The following is a 23,404-nucleotide window of genomic DNA, read 5'->3' as shown; positions in this document are numbered from 1 at the left end:
GATAGAAAAAAGTCAACTGTCTGTGTTCAAAAGCTGGCTGATGAGCCCAGTAAACAAACAAGTAACTACAAAAGAGAAAACAAGCCCCCAAAACTTCACAAAGAAACAACAGCAATGGTCTTTTATTCATTCAATAAATTAAAGTTGTTGTTAAGGAAACCAGACAAATAATAACCACTGATAATGTCTCCTGAAAAATGCTATACAAAATCTATTGAATTAAATTCCACATTAATAAAGGATGAAACATGAAAGCCAAGTATGGTTTGCTCCAGAAATACATAAGAAAACAATGTGACAAACTTAAAAAAGCTAGAAGCATTATAATTAATACAAAGGACAGAAAATGTAACTATCTGACAAAAGAAAAACAAAACCAAGGACCCAGTTACCTACATTCTGAGAAAGGCACCTTCATAATGCTCTACACCTCTCTGCTCCTGTGATTCATGATCTTCTCATGGAAGATTATGAAGTCCTGCACCCAGTCAAAACCCTGTCATTGTTTCTTTGGTTTTATATATAAGAATGTGCAGAAGCTGGGCATAGTGGCTGACGCCTGTAATCCCAGCACTATGGGAGACAGAGGCAAGCCAACTGCTGTCAGTTCAAGGCCAACCTGGACAGCCAAGGCTACACAGAGAAACCCTGTCTCGAAAAAAACCAAACAAAATAATGCTGTAGAAAATGTGTTCCCCAATCTATCACTGTTGTGGATATAGACATGTTTTTGTTTTGGTCCCAGGTGTGGGATGTGGGACTGATTCAGACAGTCCACAGTAGCAGACTGTTTGCCTCATGCTGGCTCTGAGAAGAGCTTTTTGCCAGCTGCAGACAGCTTAAATCTGAGGACTCTGGAGAGAGAATAAATGCCAGAGCCCTGAGAGTGGAGCAGGAGAAAGATCAAGGCTGTTCCTGCCTCTCCCTTGCTATTCCTAGTTGCTGTGTGACAAGAAGTTGGAGATTACTGAAACGAGGACTGGACTGGCTCCAAGGAATCCTATGACCCTAACCAGCAGGAAGCACTTAAGCGACCTATGGCCCCTCTTCCACTAATCCTTTCTCACTCCTTCCTGGGGTTGGGGTGTTGGAAGGGACTGGGGTGGAATAGGGAGAAAAAAATATATAAGAAATGTAAATAAAAGTTTTTTTCTTTTTAAACAAAGGCCAACATAGCATAGCACTTAGTATGTTGTATTGTGGCTGAAGTAATCTAGTCCACTAACCATGGCCTCTGACGTGAAAGCCCTCCACAGAAATGCCCATGTGTTGAGCAGCCTGTGTCTTCTGTGGAAGCCTCTGTAGTTAGCCATGTTCCCCCTTTGGCCTCTACCATCAAATTTACCCTCTATCATTATACAAGGTTGTACCACTCACATATCTGAACAACCCTTGATATTAATTTTTCCTCATTCTAATTATACATTCCTAAACCTGAGGTTTAATCTTTTTCTGAGCTGTTTAATTTCCTATGTAACCTCAGCTTCATTAGGATTTTCCAAAGTTTGCATTAAGCATGTAGATGGGTATGTATTTACCTGTGTAAACAAAGTAGTTTTCTGTCCAGAGATGACTTTCAATGTCTGTTGTCCCTGTGCAGACGATGAGCTGACTCCCAGTGTTCCTTGAACAACTGATGCAGTAGTCAGTTGTTTTCCAGGTGTTTGGGGTGATGGTTGGCCAACTAAAAATGTACCCTACGTTGGGGGAAAAAAATTCACTAAAATACATTAAACTCCGATTGCCTCCAACTACAAGCTGCAATGTCTCAGCTGCACTCTACACAACACATCTCAAGTGGAGGCCAAATGAGTGTCACTAGGAAACCCACCCTACTTGACTGCACTGCAGTTGCAGAGTGGGTTTAAAAATGCAACTGGATTTATTCCGACCCTCTTCAATGAGAATGTCTGGACCAAATCTGACTACAGCCCTGGAGGAGGATAAAGACTTGGGCATCAAGAAGAAGGAACACCATAGCCTGATACTGTCTCTGGCTTTGCCTTTGAAAAAGCAGACTTTTCAATTGTACATTAATACTGCTTATTACACATCATGGACTGGGCGGGGAAAATTAGCATAGCAGAATCTTTCTTTGGGGCAGAAAGAAGTGGGTTCAAATCCAGACTCTACCATTTATTTAGCAGGAAGGTCTTAATTCAATTATTTAAGTCTTTCTGAACCTAGCTTTTCACCTCTCAAAACAAAACAAACTCAAAACAGTACAGATTTATAATAGGCTAAAATGGTAAGGGGAAATCAACAATAATTAAAGGCACTTATCAAGTAGTTAAATAATTTACAAGATCAGGTATACACTTCCCAGACCTGGGGAGTTTGCTTGAGGATGTAGGATGTATAAGTCAGGTGTTGGGACACCCCTCCTGGGCCAGTGGTGCTTGGGGTTCCTCCTGTTCCGCTGCCACCGCCACCTCCACTGCCTCCCCCTCCTGCACCACCACCGCTGCTGCCACTGCCACCAGCAGCAGTCGAGCCAGACTGGAGGTCTGCAAGCACAATGAGTGACAGGAACATCACAGGAAGTAGCTCAACAGGAAAGACGGATGGGCACCGATGCTCTGCCCACACTACCATTTCTCTGTGGCCTGCTTATCCATGAGAGAGGCCAAATCCTTCTACACCTTTAGCATTTATAATCTATAAATCTTAAATTCAAAACATTTGGATCCTGAAGTAATACTAAAAGTCCTGGATTATAGTGCATATTAGAGTTCAGATTCTGTTGGATTACACATGATTACTGGATAAAATCCAAATAAATATTCTAAAGTCTTAAAAAAAAAAATCAAATTCTAGTCCCAAGCATTCCAGATAGAGGACACTTGACTGATACTTTCAAGAACAGCACTTTTTGAGTACAGTGAAAATTTTATCTTTGATAGCATTTTGATTTAACTGCATAAGATGAGAGCAGATGCTAATATTTTCTAAACATGTGTTTAGCCATCTTTGGCTCTATGTTCCCAAGTCTTTTTCAGATCTCACTTCACAGTCTTTTCCTTCCATGCTGGTGATGTACCTGGCCTCTACACAGATATTCAACAATACCCCCCCTTGATTACAGTAAGCATAATCCTTCTCAATAGTCTGTGACCCTGAGGACAGTGCAGACCAGAGATGCCTTCTGCTTCCATGGTGGAATACGGAGGCTGGCCTTTCTTTACCTATCTTTTTGACCCTGCACTACTTGGGTATGAGAAGAATATACCAGAATAAGTGGCAACAACCCATTACAGAAATAGCAAGTGGTTTACACAATGCACTGGGCAAGCAAGGATCAGTCATTTCTCCAATCTAAGCACTGACTGGGGGCATGACAAGAGTGTGGTCATTTAAGATGGATTATCAACAGACAAGTCATTTCTAATGAGGCTGGCTACTGTACCTTTATACTTCAATTCAGAAGGAAATCCACATTCCCCAACACCACACTGTTGAAGCCAAAGTTTTATGTAACTAAATAAACTACTTGGTTTCCTTGGGGCTTTAAGACACACACTTAGACTGAACCTGGAATTCTAATTTCACCTCCAAACTGAGTAATAAAACTAAAAACTACCACAGGGTCAAATCCCAACACATCTGCTTCAGAAGAAAACAACCCAGCTACTGCAAGCAGAAAACCCCAAACAACAGTGTCACTGCCTAAGACTATGATTATTTAAATCCACTTTCCAGTCAAAGTATGTGCAAAATCCACTCAGGCAAATTCTTCCATTACACCATCAAGCAGAATTACAGAAACGCTTCCTGGCTCAGTTACGGAAGACCCTCAGCTCGACAAGATGAACCCATGCAGAGGCTCAGGGACCAAAGGATGCAATGATGGACTAACTGGCATTGTTTGTAGCTCGCAGGATGGCTCCTTGAGGAATCAGCAGCAGCTTCCCTTTTCCTGAGGGGTTCTTGCTGTTCGTGGTTAGGTACAGCTTAGTGCCCGGAGGCAAATTTGCCAAGTTGGCCAAATTAGTGGCTGGTAGTTGCAAGGTTGCCATTACTAAAATGATGAGGTGAGGAGAGGAAAAACAAGAAGATAATCAACTATAGGTAACATTCTAAAATTAAAACATGGAGCAATAATATACATATTTTAAAAACACTGGCAAAGAATAAACCTAGTTCATTCCCTAAATGTCCTAAACTAAAAATAATTTACATACTAGAAAAGCCTTCCACAAATTTTGCATGTTGTTGAGTCCATTTCCACAAGCCCTGACCATTTCTTCTTCGTCTTTTTTTTTTTTTTTTTTTTAAATTAAGACAGGGTTTTTCTGTGTAGTCCTGACCAGCTGGGACTCACTCTGGGACCAGGATGGTCTCTTACTCAAGAGATTCGCCTGGCCCTTTCTCCGGAGTGCTGGATTAAAGGTGTGTGCCATCAGAGCCTGGCATTTCTATCTTTTGCCTCCTCCCCTGCTTTTAAAAAAAGGTCTCACATAGACAGCAGGCTGGATTCAAATTCATGACTCTCCCACGTGCTGGGGTTATGAATATGAACCACCAAGCCAGGCTCTTATGCACTTATTATTTTAGGGGTTGGAGAGATGTATCAGCAATTCAAGTGCACTGACTGTTCTTCCTGATGGCCTGGGTTCAATTCCCACCACCTATCTCTAACTCAAAACCATCTCTAACTCCTGGTCCGGGGGATATGACTCTCTTCTGGCCTCTGCGGATACTTCACGCACAGGGTACACAGATACTTATGAAAGCAAAACACCATATACATAAAATAAAAATAAATAATCCCCCAATTGTTTTTTGAACTAAAAACAACAAGTTTACTGGAGAAACTTTTGTTAGACTACAGGAAATTATTTTCAGTGTCACTAAGGCACTGCGCACAACTCCTACGTGAATAGTAAAAGGAGCCAGCACAGAGCAGCTATCGCTGAGCCAGTAGAAACAGGCGGGAGAATCCTGGTCTGAGAAGTATCTGTGGGCATGACTTAACAAAGACTTAGTGCAGCTAACTCTTGTTAGGTGCTATGGCCACAGAAGGAAATAAGGCTTATTTATTGACCATACAAAGCTTTCTAACATTAAAGCTTTTTAAAGATTTATTATTCATTTGGGTGTTATAAAACTGAACTCTGGAAGAGCAAGCACCTTTAATGGCTGAGCCACCTTTCCACCAGTCCCCTCTTTGCCTATTTTAATACTACAACAGGAACTCTACCAGCCCCGAAATCTCCAGTTTGGCTACACTTTTTCTCTTCTCAGGTCTCATTCACCAACCGCATCAAGACTTCCAAAAAAGGACTGCCATGATGGCTCAGCAGGTAAGAGCATTTGCTGCTCTTGCAGAAGACCTAGGATTTGCTCCCAGCACTGTTTGTAACTCTAGTTATAGGCAACCTGATACTTGCCTCCATGGGCATCAGGCACACATACCATGCACGTATATACATGCAGGCAAAACAGTCTCACACATAGAATAAAAATAAATAAACCTCAAAAACAAAAGACTTATAGAGTAAACATGTAATAGTTTGGCTTTTTGTTTTTATGCTCTCAGAAACATTAAGGGTTAAAGCTTATTTGAGGTGCTCACACTTCTGCTTGGTAGAGTTCACTAGTTACCCATTTCAAATACTGCCAACACAGGTCATGCCAGAGTTCTAAGTCTGGAGCATAACTCAAAGTGGGAGAATGAGTCGTGACCTGAAGGCAGTATCAGGAATACCTTTAGTTTTTATTTTGTGTACAAAGAAAACTACAGTCTATCCATAAAATAAAAACTTAAAAGATCTCTGTGTAAAATATTGAAAACAAACTGACAGTACAACTAATGTGGCTTCCCTCATTAGAACCCAATAGCAAATCAAATCACTGCTAATTCCACACAGTGATAGCTGAAAGGTCCTTAATGAAGGTCAGTTACCTGAGCCCTGGGAGCCAGTCTTCGGTGGCCCGGCAGCTGTGACCTGAGTCTTGGTTAAAGTCTGCACTGGCTGAGCCACAATGGTCCCCCCACCTCCACTCACGATCGCCTTGGCAACTCCTTGGGTCACAACTTGCTTTGGACCAACTGCTTTGGTGACGGAAGAGCTGGCCTTTGCAACAAGGATTTGGCCACTGCTGATTGCCACAGCTTGCTTCACGGTGGAAGGTAAGGCAGAGCCTACAGGCACACCAACAACCTGTTCAAGACAGAAGACAGTCAAACAACGTCACTTTCCACAGGCAACTCTGCTCCAGTCAGAACAAAGCAATAGCAGGGGTTGGGGCGGGTAGAGTGGTACCACACAGAAGTCTAACTGTCCCAAACAAAGGCTCCTGGAAACGTAAGAAAAGCATCTCTTATGGTTTGAGTATTGCCATAAAACAAAAGCTTAGTGAGTGGTAGCTGCTTTTCAAAGTTTTGACCGTAAGAGGAATACTTTATATTTCAAAGTCCAATTCTCACACAGAAATAAAATATTCGTAATGTATTTACTTCCAATTCCTTTTAATGTTTACTTTAATAAACACAGAACTGAGATTATGCTGTACAGTCTTATATTAACAGGTAATGTAAGCATTTTCCAGTGCTATATTTATTATCACTTTCAGCTGACCAAGTGTAGAGCCGAACAGGAATACCACAGTCTACGTAAGTATTTTCTGCTGCTGGAGAGGCAGGTGATTTCAACATCACATTATGAGAACTGCAATCAACTTCCTCACGAATTTGAACTCTACCCCATTTAGAGATTATTCTCATAAGTTCTGTAGTTTGTCCATCTGTGTGATCTTTTCTTTCCTCACCATGTGACAGCTTTCCATCTGATTCTGGGAAAAATAACCTCCTTATTTTCCCAATCCTTCCCTCCTTAAAGGCAAATATTTGATAAAACAGGCAACATTTAAACCAAAATACTTAATTGAAAATAACCTTTTTAAGACTGGGTTCCATGTATCCTAGGTTGTCCTCAAACTTGCTATCTAGTTGAGGGTGACCTGGAAATTCTGATCTCTTGCTCTACTTCCTGTGTGCTGGGATTACAGGAAAGTATCACTGTGTCCAATTTACCTGGTGTTGGGTATTGAATCCAGGGTGTTTTGTGCATACTAGGTACATGCTCTACCACATGAGTTATATCTCCAGGCCTACTAATAAAAAAAAATTCCAGCACCAAGTGAACTAAGTTGTAACTGGTTTCTAAAAGTAAAGTCACTTCTTAATTAAAAAAAAATTAAGCAGCTTGTTCTAACAGAATAAGCAATTGGAGAGATAATTTAGGGCTGGTGAGATGACTCAGTGAGTAATGGTGTTTGCCTTATCAACCTGACAACCTGCGTTACATCCCTGGAGCCCACAGAGTTGGAAGCAGGAAACCAACTCCAGAGTTGTCTGTGGCTATACCTACATGCTGTGCTACATGTGTGCCCATACTAACACACACACACAAATATCAAATGAGTATTTTTAGATGTCTACAAGAAATGTAAGCCGCCTGGATTCATTAATTTATTGTTATGTATGTATATTTTGTGTGCATGTGCCTGAACGTGTGGAGATCAGAGATTGGGAAGACAACTTGTGGGAATTAGCTCTCTCCCACCATGCGGGTCCTGTCCTAGCACCTTTACCTACTGATTATCACAACAGGCCCTGCTTTCTAAGTCAAGGAGAACAATACACTTTTGGCTGTGGGCACTTACACTCATCTGTAATTATAGCACTTGGGAGGTGAATTAGGATTTGGAGGTCAGCCTGGGTTACATGAGACCCTGCTTAAAAAGCTGGGGCTGCGCAGATGGCTGAGAGGTTGAGAGTGCTAGCTGCTCTTCCAGAGGACTTGAATTCAGTTCCCAGTATCCACTTTGGGGCAGCTCATATCACTTTTAACTCTGGCTTCAGGAAATATGACTCCCTCTTCTGGTCTCAATAGGCACCTGCACACACATACCCCCCAGACTTCTATAGAAGTTCTGTGTTTAGTTCTATAGAAATTCTATATAACTTCTATAGAAGTTCTGTATAATTCCCTGAATATAGAGAATTTTAGATATGTGCTCAAGGGAACATACACAAGAATATCCATAGTAGCATTAGTTATGCTCATATGACAGCTTTAAAGTATACAGCGCATCAGAACATTCCTGTGTTATTACGTGGTGAGGAGAGGGGGGAGGCATGTGCACATACTAAGGCCAGAGGTCAACCTTGGTGTCACTCCTCAGACACTGTCCTGTTTAAGCTATAGTGTGGCACACTATCTCTTTCTGTTGCCTGCAGATTAAGATGTAGAACTCTCAGCCTCTCCAGCACTATGTCTGCCTGCATTCTGACATGCTTCCTGCTGTGAGGACTGTAAGCCAGCCCCAACTAAATGTTTTCTTCTTTAAGGTTTGCCTTGGGCTTGCGTGGAGGTACATCCTGCAATGCCAGCATTCAGGGAGGCACAAGGAGGCGGATCCCTATGAGTTTGAGGCCAGCCTGGTCTACAAAGTGAGTCCAGGACAGCCAAGGCTACACAGAGAAACCCTGTCTCAAAAAACAAAAAAAAAAAAAAAAAAAGTTGCCTTGGTTACAGTGTCTGTTTAGAGCTAGGACAGCCTGTCTCTACCTCCCCAGTACCAGGATTATAACTATGCACCACCACACTCAACATTTTAGATGTGGCCTATGGGGAGCAAACTCAGGTCTTCTGCTTGTTACTGACGTAACCAGCTCTCTTGCCGAAAAGTTTTTAATGTCTACAAATACAGCACAGGTAGGCAGCTGTGTAAGAAACAATGGTATCATCACCTACTTGTAATGGTGAATGAAAAACTGGCCTGCATAACAACTTTGAAAGAATACACTGACTAAAAGGAAAAAAAAAAAAAAGCGGTTGCAAGAAACCACACAGATAATTATCTTTTATGTACATCTGTAAGACAGACATTCCAAGTTGTCTAAGGCTTTGTATTGATATAATAAAAATATGAACCAGGCTGGCAAGATGGCTCAGAGCTTAAGAGTTCTTAACTGCTGCTCTTGCAGAGGACCCAGCTTCAATTCCCAGCACCCATCTGGTGATGCATGCTGTCTGCCCAGACACACTATTGAGGGAGGGGAGATAGGACACAGTGATTAAAATGATTAAAGGAGAAAAATGTAACAGGAAGAATTAAACTACCATGGGAGCTGTGAGGGTGGGACAGAGAAGGAACTGTGGTGAGGGATAATTAACACTAAAGATCTTCTGAAAAAACTCACAGAAATGACTACTGTAGACGCTTCATTTAACAGGTACTGTGCTCATATAAAAATGTTTAATGGAGTTACTCTTCAATGGGGTCACAATATCCCAACTAGACAATTCGTACTAGCTAATAAAAACCCCATAGCCAATATAGGCTACCATTTTGAGCTGCTTACTAATGGGATGTCACTCCCAAGGCTAGCTGGGCAACAAAAACTGGGCATGATGGTGGTGATGGGGACAAAAGCACCCCATTCCAAGTTGGGTGGTGTGGTGGTTTCAATGAGAAATGTAGTCACAAACCCATATATTTGACTAAATGGTTCTCAGTTGGTAAAACTGTTTGGGAAAGATTAGGAAGTATGGCCTGAGTGTCGCTGGGTGTGGGCTTTGATGTTTCAAAAGCAAGCTCTATTCCCAGTTAGCTTTCTCTGTCTCATGTTTATGGATCTGATGGGAGCTCTCAGCTACTGCTTCAAAGCCATGCCGGCCTGCCTGCAGCCACGCTTCCTGCCATGGCAATCACAGTATCTTATCATAGCAATAAAAAAGTAAGACAGTGGGTAAGGAGGAAGAGTGTGATTAATATGTTAAAAATACATTGTATGAAATTCACAAAGACTTAATAAAGACTTTTATCTTATGTGTACAGGTGTTTTGTGTGCATCTATGTCTGTGTACTACATACATGCCTGGTTCCTGAGGAAGTCAGAAAAGGGCACTGGATCCCCTGGCACTAGAGTTACAGATGGTAACTGAGATGGTTACAGAGAGGCTGTGTAGATGCCTGGGATTAAATGTGGATCCTCTGGAAAAGCAGCAAGTGTTCCTAACTGCAGAGTCATCTCTCCAGCCTCCTCCCTCATCACCACCATACTAGACATGTTATTTTTTTTTTTTTTTAAAGAGTAGTGGCACTTGTTTATCAGTGCAGACATGCTGAGATATAAGGCAAGACTTTCTTCCAAAAGGGGGGAAAAATCAGTCAGGAGGCAGAATAAAATAAGCAACAGACAAACGAGCTCTCCCCTGTGGTTTAAAATCTACTAAACCACTTGTTTCTTTTCAGACTGTGATATAAACATGTTTGTTGTGAGCTAGGATATAATGGCTAATGTGAAGACAGTGGTCCCTAATCAAGCACTTTTAAGTACAGAGCAACCAAACAGACTTATTTTCCTAGTTCAGAGCCAAGTTGGCCGCTGAAAAAATTATTTAACCTCCTTGAACTTTAAAATTAGCTTAACTACTGGCAATATTTAACTCAAAGAATAAAAAAAAAAAAAAATGAGAATAAATTTATAAAATGCCCAGCAAACAGGAACTTATCTCTATCAAATGAAGAATGGTAATCAGGGCTGGAGAGATGGCTCAGAGGTTAAGAGTGCTGGCTACTCTTCCAAAGGTCATGAGTTCAATTCCCAGCAACCACACGGTGGCTCACAACCAGCTGAAATGAAATCTGGTGCCCTCTTCTGGCATGTAGGTGTACATGCAAACACACATTGTATACATAATAAATAAATCTTAAAAAAAAAATGGTAATCAAAAGGCAAAACGAAAATGAGGGGAGAGCCAAAGGCTAAATCTTTTTCTGTTTTGTTGTTGCTGTTGTTTGAGACAGGGTCTCAAAAACCCAACCAAACAAAACAGAAACCAACCAACCGAAAAAGAGTTACGTACAAACTGAAATATCTGTGTACTGACCCTCATCAATAAAATCTCAAATATGAAATTTAAAAGCAAGAAAGAGAAATTCAGGACTAATGAGATTGTTCAGTGAAGATAGGTGCTTGCCACCAAGCCTGAGGAAGTGAGTTCACTTCCTGGGACCTAGAGGGTGGGAGAAAGAACTGATTAAGTCATCCTCTGGGCCTCACATTTGAGCTCTGGTACATGCACTTGTGTGCACATGCAGGCACATGTACACACACACACCCCTAATACACAAACATATAAAGGTAGAGAAATAGACTTTTAAAAAGACCCCACCTGGACTCAGTTACTTAAACAGAAATTATTTTCCAGCGAAATTATACATTAACTGGAATCCCCTTTAAACTATTTTCAGAGGTGTGTACAGACATAAAGAACACTCATACAAACTAAAAACAAAACAAAAAAAAAAATTAAACAGCCAGGGATGATGGTGTACACCTTTAATCCCAGCACTGAGGAGGCAGAAACAGACAGACCTCTGAAAGCTTGAGGCCAGCCTGGGGCTACATAGTGAAAGTACATCTAAGAAAAAAATTATTCCATTTTAACCAAGCCAGAACGGCTATCACCAAGGTAACAATTCACAAATGTTGGCAAGATGTGGCCATGTCCATCCTTTTGAGATTTCGTAACGTTGTCATCTACAACATTCCTGCTCAAGAGCCCCAAAATGAAGTTAGAAAGAATTTTCAAAAAGTGTCACGCTGCTTTAAGTAACCTCCTATCTTTGTGGTGGACTGCACTCACAGTATTCCGGCCACAGGCGGCTGGGGAGCTGCAGGTTGGACAGACAGGTGCTCACAGCCGCAGCCCCTTATGTTCAATACAGTTAGTGCATAGCACACACAACAGAATACTCAGGAAATCTTTGCTGGTCTTAGTGTCATTAATTCTCATTCAGTCCTGAAAGACAGGGGCTGTTATTCCTTCCAAAAGATGAATAAACTTAAAGTTCCTGAGCTATCAAGTAACCTGGCTGGGTTACAGAAGTAATGAGCACTTTGAGATGGCTAAAAAATGTCAGTGCTCATGTCTGCTGGTTATACCTTACTGCTTCTGCCATAGACAGCACAGCAGTCCTCAGCTCTCTTTTTTAGTTATGGGTGGCACCTCTTCCCACTTTCATTAAAAACAAAAACCCCAGGGGCCTACCACAAACAAAAACCAAACAGGTAAGTGATTTTCTATTGTTCTAAAGTTGCGTGAAAGGAAAGCGCCCACTCTTTATACCTTCTGTCTAGGCTAATTCTTAGGAATGCACTTCTGCAGTCCCACGGGTGGACAGCTCCTCATCTCCAGTTTGAGGTGTATGTAACTACTCAGACGAACAGCGGGATTTTTCCTGCTTCTCTGTAGTTCTTCCCTGTGATTTTCTTTCTCAGGCATCCGTAAGCCTTATTCATGACAGCACCTACCTTGTCTTTACTCTGCTACTAGTAGGGAGGTGGAGCTGTGACGAGACAGAATGACGGCACAGCACTACTGGATGAGTGGTTTGGCAGAATGCAAAAAAAGTGGTTAAAAGTGGAGACTGACCTATTTCTAGGTACCAGTAGCCCAGAATATGTTAAAAAGCTCACACTGGGGCCAGCTAGGCCCAATCAGTAAAGGCAACTGTCACCAAGCCCAGTGACCTGACCCAGTGGTCCCTGGGTCCACATGTCAGAAGGAGAAAAATGAGTCCTACAGGTTGTCCTCCGCTTTCCACCAGCATGCTGTGGGATTCTCAAACAAACAAACAAAGTTTGTTAAAAAAAGAAATGGGTAAAACCACAGATTTCCTTGAGCAGGGAGATGGCCCACTTGCTGCCAAGCCTGACCATCTGGCTTTGCTCCCTAGGACACACATGCTGGAGAGAACTGACCCCAGCAAGTTGTCCCCTAACTTTCTGACACGTGTTCTGATACACTTCCGTCCCTATACACATAAATAAATGTAAACAAACAAAAAAACTACATCCCTATATGAAGCTGAATATATTTTAAATACTGTGTAAGGAGCTAGAGAGATGGCCCAGCAGCTAAGAGCACGGGGCTCAATTCCCAGCATCCACATGGCGGCTCCTAGCTGTGTGTCACTCCAGTCCCAGGGGAATTTGACGCCCTTTGCTGGTTTCTGAAGTACTGCTGGTACAAGGTGTGCAGATACACACTAAGGTGAAAGGCCCGCATATATACATAAAAAATAAACGAAAGGTTAAAAAAGAAAGAAGGAACAGCGAGTAAGGCAGGGCTGAATAGGAAGCACCAGAAGCCAGCTGGAGACACAGGACTGCCATCACAGCAACTCCAACTCCGCTATGGCAGAGGACTGCGGGCCAGTCTGGGTTACCAGGTTGGCACAAACTCAAAATAAAAAGTTAAAAGAAAGCTCAGCTCAGTTGTAACACTTGTGAGGCCCGGGGCTCAACCTCTGTTGCTGACTACAGCAGAGCAGTGTGTACAAACAGCAACTGATTCACTGCAGGAGTGGCAGGAGTGCTCACCTGGAGGCCAAAGCAATGCTGCAGCAGTTTCTAACTGTCCAGGGTATGTATCTGAGTCAGCAGGCAGCTTAGGAAAAAGCGGACTACCATGCCCTTGACAAAATTCTTACTCAGTAAGTTTGGGACAGATTAGAAATTGCTATGTTAGATGAACTGTCTGATTAAATCAGTTTGGAAACTTTACAGATTTTAAAAACAACCTGTAACCCTTAAGTTTTCATCTCTGTCTACTTATCTTAACTAATCCAAGTTAGATAATGATGTCATCCATTTTGGAATATTCTCCTCAAACAATTCACTCCTAGACAGGCTGTGCTTTGAAGCCAAAATATAAACACCACAAAATATTCCCAATAGCTTTAGAACATCTGCCAAAACACAGGGATAATTTAACGTGTTCCAAAGCATGCTTAGGTTATAAATAACAGCCTATAAATCTCACCAGCTCTGGTATGTTTGGAGCTGAAAGATAGGTTTGAAGCCACCCGCTGCTTACTAGCTATATATATGCTATATGCTAGTATGCTGTATGTTCATACACTCTCCATGAAGGCTCCTAGCCCCTCAAACTCAGGGTTTATAGAACAGAGGTAAAAAAATACGTGCCTTGCAGGTGTAGTTTAAGAACTACAATATAGTACGTGGAAAAATACAGCTTATATGCTACTTCACAGCTCCCCATATATTTATCCTCTGGTATATCTAAATTATAAATAAAATGAAAGAATCAAATAGCACACACCCATAATCCTAGCATTTGGGATACCGAGGTAGGAAGGTTGCCTTGAATCTGAAGTTTCCTATCTCAAAACAAAATAAATCACACAGCCGGGACACTGGAGGTGTTCAGTGCAGCACTCTCTTTCAGAAACCAACAGGTCAAAACAGTGCTTCCACTTCAGATGTGAATCAAACAGAAACCCCTGAAGCTGTTACTTTTTCTGCTGGAGTGGGGCTACACCGTCCCTCTGCCCTGTAGACTGCTCCTGGGTCTTCTGTTGACACACACTGACTCTTGTCATGATAGACAGTAAGGAGCACATGTACATAGCTGGCTGGGTCTTTCCCAAGCAGGCTAACATCCACAGGTTTGTACAGGATCAGCAACTTGGTCACTAAGGCATTTTGGCACCTGTCAACTAGACAGATAACCTTTCTATTTTGAACCCCACCCCAAATCCCAAAGCCATACAGACCTTGGAGGGTGGTATCTTTGGCGGCTGAGTCGTCCCTTCTGCAGCACTTATGACCTGTTTTTGAGGGGACACAGCTATCATGTGACCCCCTTTCACAGTCACATACTGAGGGAATGCTGACTGGTTGGCAGCTCCTGTTGTGGACACATGAGGAGCATCCCCAGGTTCCTGCTTGATGATCACCTTGCAACAGACAATGACACTGAGTAAGTATCCCACAGGACAGTAAGAGGACAGACCTGCTATTAACAATTGACTCTAGTCTCTCTGCAGTATTAATGAAGCTTGGTATGAACAGAACGGCTCCATGAGAAAGCTAAAATGTTGCCTTAACATAGTCTTTAAGAGCTGGTAAAAGGAGCCAAATAGGATCTCAACTTGCTCCCATACTTCTTCTGTCGCTTATCATAGTGACTAGTAGTGGAAAGGCAGCGGAGAGAAACCATAGTCTGTGACCTCCGAATTCCCATTTCACTGGACTCCTGGGACATGGACAGCACTATATAAGTGGAAGCATACCTCAGAAATAAGGTCCATAAAATAAGAGTGGAAAAGGACACAGGCAATGCTGGTGCACACACTCACCTTTGTAAAAGCTCCTAGTCCGCCAGTTACAGCTTTGGGGCTTTGCACTTTAGGGTGACTACCAATTGGGCAAAGAGGTGGCATAGATGCAAATAAAGAATCCTCCTGCTGTATATAAAAACATTTATTATACAACAGACCAAAATGGATGATTTCAGATACTCCAGCTACTTATGCTTACTACAAAACTACCGCATCCAGCAACACAAACAACCAAAGACAAAGAAAACAAATGGCTCACAATATTATGGGTTTTCCAAGCTTCTATATAGTCTCTGTAATTTCCTTTTAAAAGCAAATGAAATGTGGCATGCAATCCCAGCTGAGCACCTTTAATAACTCACCTCGTAGGAGGCAGGCACACAGGAGGACTATTAGTTCAAGCCTGGCCTGGACTACACAGTGAGGCCCTACCTCAAAACATAAAAACAAGGAAATTAACTCAGCAAAAGATTACTCATCTATGTCCCAAAGTGTCCTACAAGACAGGGTGTCATGTAGAGCAGTTGGTCTCACTGTCTAGCTAAAGATAACCTTGAATTTCTGATCCTCCTGCCTCTACTTCCTGAGTGCTGGGATTACATGACTACACCCTCACTCTTGTTTTTATGTGGCACTGGGGACTAAACCCAAGGCTCTGTGCACCTTAGGCAAGCATTCTACCAGTGTTGTGTACCAGTTTCCAGGAGATTAAAACATTCCACCTCTCAGGGAAGCTCCTGAAGATACAAGGTAAACAACTCAAAATAACCGAGCAGATTCACTAGGGCCCTCCCTCTCAGAATAAGCAATGAAGACTGTTAAGACACTCTCAGACAAGCAAAAAGACTAAGACCAGACCAGCTTGGAAAAAGCAGAAGCTAGCCATGCTGCTTGAATCACTTGGAAAGGACACCCTTCAGCCTACTGAGCTGCCTGTAGGCTGTGCAGTGTGGTCCGGGTTTCCTGGCTTCTGTGAGCTGTCACCCATACTGGGATGAACTTTGGTGATGTAGCTATCTCTGAATCATTTCTATCCCCCAAATAAAACTCATTGGTTCACCAAGGTGGACTCCGGTCTGTTGTTGGCTCCCTATCTGCGCCGAGTAGCTAAGTGTTGCTTCTCCCCAGAAGTCTTGTCATGCAACACCAACCAATCTATATGCCCTTTCCTAATATTTGGTTCTTTATTGGTTCATATGTCTCGTCATCTCCCAGATGGTAAAGGATAAGGATTGTACTTTGGTTTATATTCATAAAGCATAGGCACTGAATAAATGATTCTAACAAATAACAGTGATGTGCTCCCCCCCCCAACTTGCCTTGAAAACTTCACTCAGTATCTGGAATACACAGGAAAATGACTTTTTCCAAAGCAAGAAAAAGAAGAAGAAAACCATGACCTAGACAAGGAAATCCTAGATCTTAGGACACTGGGGTAGGAAGGTCCTAAGTTCCAGCCTGGGCTACACAGTGAGACCTTACCACAAAACGAACAAACAAACACAAAAAAAGTAAAACTGAAGGTACGAATAGAAAATGAAAATCAACCAAACATGAGACAAAACCATTGAAGTTCGCCTCAACTACCAAAAACAAAAACCAAATCTCAGGGAAAATGTGCCATAATTGAACTTTAAGGGGAAGAATTAAAGTTAAGACTACCTCTTGACTATGCAATGAAATGTCATCAACAAATATTTTAAAATAAATGGTAGAGGTAAGATCTTCATGAGTTATTACAGGAAAACCTCACTTGAATCAGAAAACGATCCATGACTGCTGTTAGCTACCTAAGTAAGAGGAATGTTGGACTGGGTTCTCCCCAGGAATAGATTTATGTTCTCAGAGCCATTCAGACAAGAGTCCCCATCTAAAGGCTTCCACATAAGACAGCCATCTTGAGTAAATAGGAACCAAACAGGGAAGTGCTTTTGCCAAATAATGAACAGATCTTTGAAGAAGTCAAATCATCATAGGGAAAGGTCATATCTTAAACTACTCTCTACTTTAAGAGGTAAAGAATTACTTCTAAACAACTAACTACAAGGCTAATGTGTGCAAAGGGGACAAGGTTTGCTCCTTGTATCGCCAGGAAACATGCTGCCAGACTAACATTTTTATAGAGAATATGTATGTGCACATGTGTGCAGTGCCCACAGAGGCTAGACATGGGCAGAGATCACTTGATGCTGGATATACAGGTAGCTTGTGAGCTGCAATGTAGTTTCCGGGACTTACAAGAAACCTCTGATGTCCCTTGTAAGAGCAGCAAGCAAACAGCAGAGCCAATCTCCAGCCTCTAAAGAAATATTTTTAATAAAGTACGAAAGGCTGCCTCTTCCCAACACTGAGTTTTCAAATAATACTGTGTGATGACTTGATAGATCGGCTAAGAACCGTCTACTATACCAAAAAGAAACTAAGCAAAATGATCTTCAAGATCAAATGCTGTCACTGGCTAGTATGGCTGCTGAGCCTACTCGGTGAAATAAAGCATTAAATTTACCTTGACAGCAGACGTTAGGAAACTACTTCCGTGAATTTTAGGAATAGGGGACCCTGTCCCTTGGGAAGCCTGAGCGGCCACTGGGAGTTTACTTGTAGGACTTCCTGATAAGCAAAACAGATATAAAAATTATGTATTAACAAAATAAAGTTTACAAAATGTAACTTTAAATCATTTCTCATCATTCTTCCTTGTTTCCAATTACTTAACCTTTCATTTCTAATGGCTGAAAATCCAAAACACTAAAAGTCTAAACACAAAGAGAAAGACAGAAAGAATAAAACAGAAAGAAAGAAACAAACAAAGAAACAAAGAAAAGAAAGTTAATCCCTACAAGCAAATTCCCTGCCTAACCTGGAAAGTAGTAAGAGGCTACTAAGGACAAAAAGAAGAAACAATGAAATCTTTACTATGCTCCTTACTGAAGAGACAGTACAGCATAAGGGTGCAGGTCATTTAACAAATGGGCCACCATGCATACACTCCAGCAAATGGAAGCTTCTGCTGCACCTATTTCCAAATGCTGCCCATGTGAGATATGTTATCCTGCAGCCACACACAGCTTTCACGGTCTGACAAAAATAACTTACACTATCAATAGTCAATAAGTTTATATCAGTAACTTATTTCACCTACCAAATTTGCCTCAAGAATTGTGGCTGATTCTTAAAACTAATATGTATCTCCAAAGACCTGGAAACAGTGCTTCTCAAATGAGTTCTACATTGTAAACTACTCTAAAACTGCTAAGCTTAAAAACAAAACAAGTGGAAAAGCCCACTATATATGTGTTAATTCCAATTCATGGAGAACAGTGTGAGGTAGAGAAACCAGCCTCATTACTTTATAATCACTCATTTCATTTTATTTCCCTTTTTACTATTCCCCTTAACAAGGGAAGATTACACTTTTGGAGAAGCATGTGTGGTGGGTTAAAGAAAGGAAAATTAATACAATGTTAGTAAAAGAATATTAAAAAACAAAACCAGTTTTTATGCTTTGGCTAAATATATTACCATAATGCCATTATTCTTGACACAATGCCACATTAATGCTTACAATATGTATTTAGATTCAGGAGATTGTATTCTAGTTTTAGATATAATTATAATAACATACTTTTGAATAAGATAATGTAGAAAAACAAACAAAACAAAAAAAACCAACACCAGAAATTCTGCGAGGCACCATGCAGCTGTGATAGGCTACAGTATAGTGCGATGACTGCAGACAGGATTCTAATTCCTAAACACTGAACTTTCACTCACAACAAATCTTCTTCAGAGAAACAGTATGAAGTTCCTTTTATACACATACTTATAAGCAGAGGGTTCGTGCTAGGATTTTATCATTAATAAATGACCAAATCCTTTAGATTGCAGAGACTTTGCTCATACACACCTGTACTTGGCGTGGAGGCTGCAATACCCTGTCCAGACTTATCCACAATAACATGAGGGTTGTTTATGCCAGAGCTAGCAGTGCCCTGCTTCAGATGAACTGGAGTGGAAGTTGGAGTACGAGGCAATGGTGATGGACTCGGAGTTGATATTGGAGAACCTTTGTTAATTAAAGAAAGGAGAGAAAAAATAAGCATATGATTTAAGCAGGAATGTCAAAGGTAACAAATCAGAAGAGAGAACAGGCCTGGCACTTCAGATACTGAGCAGCGGTCAGACCAGTATAGCTGAGCCCGGATAGTGTGCAGCCTTACACCGTGCACAGCATATTGACCAGGACCAGCAAACTGAGGAAATAATCAGAAACAGATTCTGGGGTTGGAGAGATGGCTCCATCGTTAAGAGCACTTGACTTGTTGCTCCCCTAGAGGACTCAGGTTCAATTCCCAGCACCCATATGGCAGCTCACAACTGTCTGTAGCTTCAGTTCCAGAGGCTCTGAAAGCCTTCTTTTGGCTCACTGGCACTGCTTACAGTGCCATAGACATACAGTCAGGCAAAACACCCCTACACATGAAAATTTAAAAAGAAAGAAAAAGAAATAGATTCTGAGGCCAGGTGTGGTAGCATATGCCTTGATACCAGCAGAAGCATGCAGATCTCTGGGAGTTTAAAGCTAGCTTGCTCCATATATTGAGTTCCAGGCCAGTAGGAGATACATAATGAGACTCTGTCTTAAAAAAAAGATGTATTCTCTGAGCCCATCCTTAACCCCTACTGAAAGTAAACCTGCATTTTTTACAAGATCCCCGGGCATGCACATTAAAGCCTAAAAGCAGGCCAGATGTGGTAGCATATGCTTTTAATCCCAGCACTCAAGAGGCAGCATTTCTGTGAGTTGGAGGAAGGAAATCTTTACATTCTCTTTTGGTGTCACTGGCCAAAAGCCAGCCCAGATTGGAATTCTTTACTTTTTTTTTTTCTTTCATCTTCCATTGTCTGTCTGTTGTACAAGCCTGGATCTGTCCCTGTGTATCTGTCCCTAACAAAGGACTCCTTTCTTTCACTGAACAGCACAAAAAGTATCACATGGGGAAGAAATGAGGGACACTTACAGAATCTTTTAAGTTTTATAAGAGATTAAATCACTGACTCCAATGGACTCCAAATGACAAAGATAACAAACACCAACAAACAAGATCCAGATATTTGGTTCTGAATTTATAGTATTCATTTTTATGATAATGTTTTCAACCAATATTTTGTTCTTGGCAAATGATTATGTACACAAGCAGCACATATACAAACACATATGTAGGCATAACTGGGTCAGAGACATGGAAGAACACATAATTTAAGATTACAGTTACACGCCTTTAATGCAGCACTAAGGAGACAGAGGCATGTAGATCTTTTTGAGTTTGAGCCAGCCTAGTCTACAGAGTGAGTTCCAGGACAGCCAAAGCTATACAGAGAAACCTTGTCTTGAAAAACCAAAAAATAAAAAAAAAAAGATTGAAGTTACAAATTAGCTTAGGCTGCAAAATCTTAACAGTGTGGCTAATTTGAACAAGACCTGAAAAATGACAAGACAGTTGACATGCCAACAGACAGGAAGAATTGGGAGGGGCCTCACCCTAAAAGAAGAGCCACAGACAATTAAAGCAATCAAAGACTGCCAAGACAGCTCTTTTCCAGGCATGAGCACAAGTTATTATCCAATCTCAAGTGGCCAACCCAAAAAATATACATATAAGCAACATTGAACAGACTCAACAGTGCACATTTATATAATTACACACACATATGCACACACGCCCCAATAATTAAAAAACAAAAAGCCATGAACACATGAGAAGGGTTGGAGGGATGATAGAGAAAACATAATGTAAATACATTTTTTATAAAAAATTTCAAAAACCAGTGTTTTATATTAACAATGAGAAACCACTGTATTTTAGTATGATAAATATCTTAATACCACAGGCCTGGTATTTATAAGACTGAATATGCAAAGACACTAAAATTATTAAGCTAGGTTGCAGAATTTTATGTTTTGAGCTGAAATATATTTTGAATAGGAAAATGTGACATTTACTTAGAGAGACAGAAATCTGTCAAGACTATGTCACAGTCAGAATCCCAAAGAACATTCTCAAACTTTACTCATGTAGAGGTAAACATCCTTTATCACCTACCACATCAACGTTGTTCTCTGTAAATCTCTCTAAATCTCAGATCAATTTGTACACTCAGTATACTCCACCTCAAGCAAGAAGTTCCAAAATTCTTAATAGCAGATTAAATTACAGGTTTGCTACCCTTTATTGATTATGAAGATTTGTATTGTATTTTTGCTTAGCTGTGGAGGGCAATAAACATTCCCATTTTCCTTTTAAAATTTATAGAGAGGGGCTGGAGACATGGCTCAGCAATTAAGAGCACTGGCTGTTCTTGTAGAAGATCCGGGTTCAGTTCCTAGCACCAACACGGTGGTTCACAATAACCTGAAACTTCAATTCCAGGAGATAAATAAATGCCTTCTCTGGGCCTCTACATGCACACAAGTGGTGCACACACATACAAGCAGCCAAAATATTCATACGGATGAAATAAAACTATAAAGAAGTGTTTCCCCTATAAGGAAACGTCCCCTGAAGGGACATTTTCAACTGTTCCTTCCTGTCTTTTTTGAGGTATAGCCAAAGTTTGGTCCATTAGCACTTCAGTTAGCATAAACGTGAAATTGTCACAAGACAAAGGCCTCAGCAGACAGGAAATCTCAGGATGACTATTCATAAGATCAACAATTTTCTAGCACAGTTAGAGAAAAATAAAAGGTAATTCAATTCCACAGTAACTCAACCCTTAAAACAAACTCAAAGGCCTCAGCTGTTTCACTTGTTACTCTGGTTTCTAGACTCTGCAAAATAAATCCTAACCATGACCCCAGCCACACAGCAAGAGCACACTTATCAAGAGACTCTCCCCCTACTCACTCTTTCCATATAAATGAGTTATGCTTTTCTTTGACAGCTTTGCCAAACAATAGGGATACACACGGGATGTAAAAGTATCTCTCTGAGCTGGGTGTGGTGGCTCTCAACTGTAATCTCAGCATTTTCAAGGTCAGAGTTCAAGGGCAGCCTGAGCTACACAGTAAATTCAAGGGCAGTCTGATGATCTGAGACCTTATCTGAAACTATCCCGCCTAGTCACCCACATCACCTTCAGCAATGCTCTGCATACCTGAGACGATCTTACAGCTCATGGTAATGGGCTGAAAGGACTTTCCTGGTGACTCAGGATTAGGCACCTGACTTTGTGGCACAATTTTGCAGCTTGATGCAATCGGTTGGAAGGCAGAATTGCCATGTGAACAAAAGGTAACCTTCTGTGCCGTTGTCACTTTTGTGGGTGTTCTTTCCAGCGAAGATGGTAAGGAATAAAGTGTACCGTGCCTTTCAGCTTCAGGGTTGTCTGGGAATCCTGTTTGAAATTTAATGACAAATTTAATTAAACATCTTCCAACTGTGGGAAATGAACAGAATGAACTGTCAATACATTAATCAATATTACTTCAAAACCCATTTAAAACAATTGTTGGTGTGCCCCCTTATATAATTTTGGTAGAAATAAGCCCTGTGTTTAGATTCCTACTTAGCAAAATAGTTATCTTAGTAAACTTGGTAAACATTTACCTAAAGGATGTGATAGTCCATCTTTTTTTGTCAACCTGACTAAGGTCACTAAGACACATCTATGTATCTATAGAAATTTCTAGAGACTGGAAGACCTACTAACTGAGAAGACCTACTCTGATTGTGAGTGGTAGCATTCGCCTGATCAGTGAGAAGTAACTAATACAGATAATTAGTTCCAGGAGTACCCTATAGCAGCAGTGAGGTCACTGTTGTGATGAACCTCAACATGTAGGTCGCAGGCCTTTTGGACTGGCATTTAGGAGGAATGTGAAAGAGTTCAGATCTGTGGCTAGAGAAGCCCTAGGACACTGTAAGCAGAGGTTAATGTAAAGGCCATTCTGGTGGGACTATGGAGGATCAGAATGCTGACAGGCATAAAGACTGTGTTCATAGAGCTTCAGATTGGACTAAGGACTCCGGTGAGAACTGGATTAGAAGCTGTTCTGTGTTATATTCTGGTAAGCAAACACACAACCAAAACTAAAACCATTATCAACACTGGCTGTTTTCCAGCCTTGCCCTGGTAACTTGAATGAGGCTGAATTTAAACAAGAGACTAAGTTGATTGGTGGAGGACACTGTAAGGTAGTGCAGCATTAAGACTCTCCTGAGGCTATCCTTCACTGTTC

At 41.2% G+C, this 23,404-nt stretch overlaps 1 protein-coding gene across 3 annotated transcripts in view; it reads right to left on the bottom strand.

Annotated features, from left to right (window-relative positions):
* The window catches only part of Yeats2 (YEATS domain containing 2), an 87,396-nt gene that overhangs the window by 21,512 nt on the left and 42,480 nt on the right, over nucleotides 1-23,404 (bottom strand). For all 3 annotated transcript variants that reach the window (XM_021638535.2, XM_021638533.2, XM_021638534.2), the window contains 9 exons: nucleotides 22,321-22,560; nucleotides 19,073-19,231; nucleotides 17,672-17,775; nucleotides 15,184-15,291; nucleotides 14,599-14,781; nucleotides 5,906-6,164; nucleotides 3,857-4,018; nucleotides 2,329-2,507; nucleotides 1,539-1,697 (listed from right to left, as the gene is read on the bottom strand). In XM_021638535.2, the coding sequence (XP_021494210.1) occupies nucleotides 1,539-1,697; nucleotides 2,329-2,507; nucleotides 3,857-4,018; nucleotides 5,906-6,164; nucleotides 14,599-14,781; nucleotides 15,184-15,291; nucleotides 17,672-17,775; nucleotides 19,073-19,231; nucleotides 22,321-22,560 (1,553 nt within the window). The remainder of the gene's footprint in view (nucleotides 1-1,538; nucleotides 1,698-2,328; nucleotides 2,508-3,856; nucleotides 4,019-5,905; nucleotides 6,165-14,598; nucleotides 14,782-15,183; nucleotides 15,292-17,671; nucleotides 17,776-19,072; nucleotides 19,232-22,320; nucleotides 22,561-23,404) is intronic.

This window comes from Meriones unguiculatus, chromosome 17 (assembly GCF_030254825.1).
Source record: "Meriones unguiculatus strain TT.TT164.6M chromosome 17, Bangor_MerUng_6.1, whole genome shotgun sequence".
Classification (NCBI taxonomy): domain Eukaryota; kingdom Metazoa; phylum Chordata; class Mammalia; order Rodentia; family Muridae; genus Meriones; species Meriones unguiculatus.
Note: the sequence above shows the minus strand (reverse complement) of the source record. Positions and strands in the feature narration are given on the sequence as shown.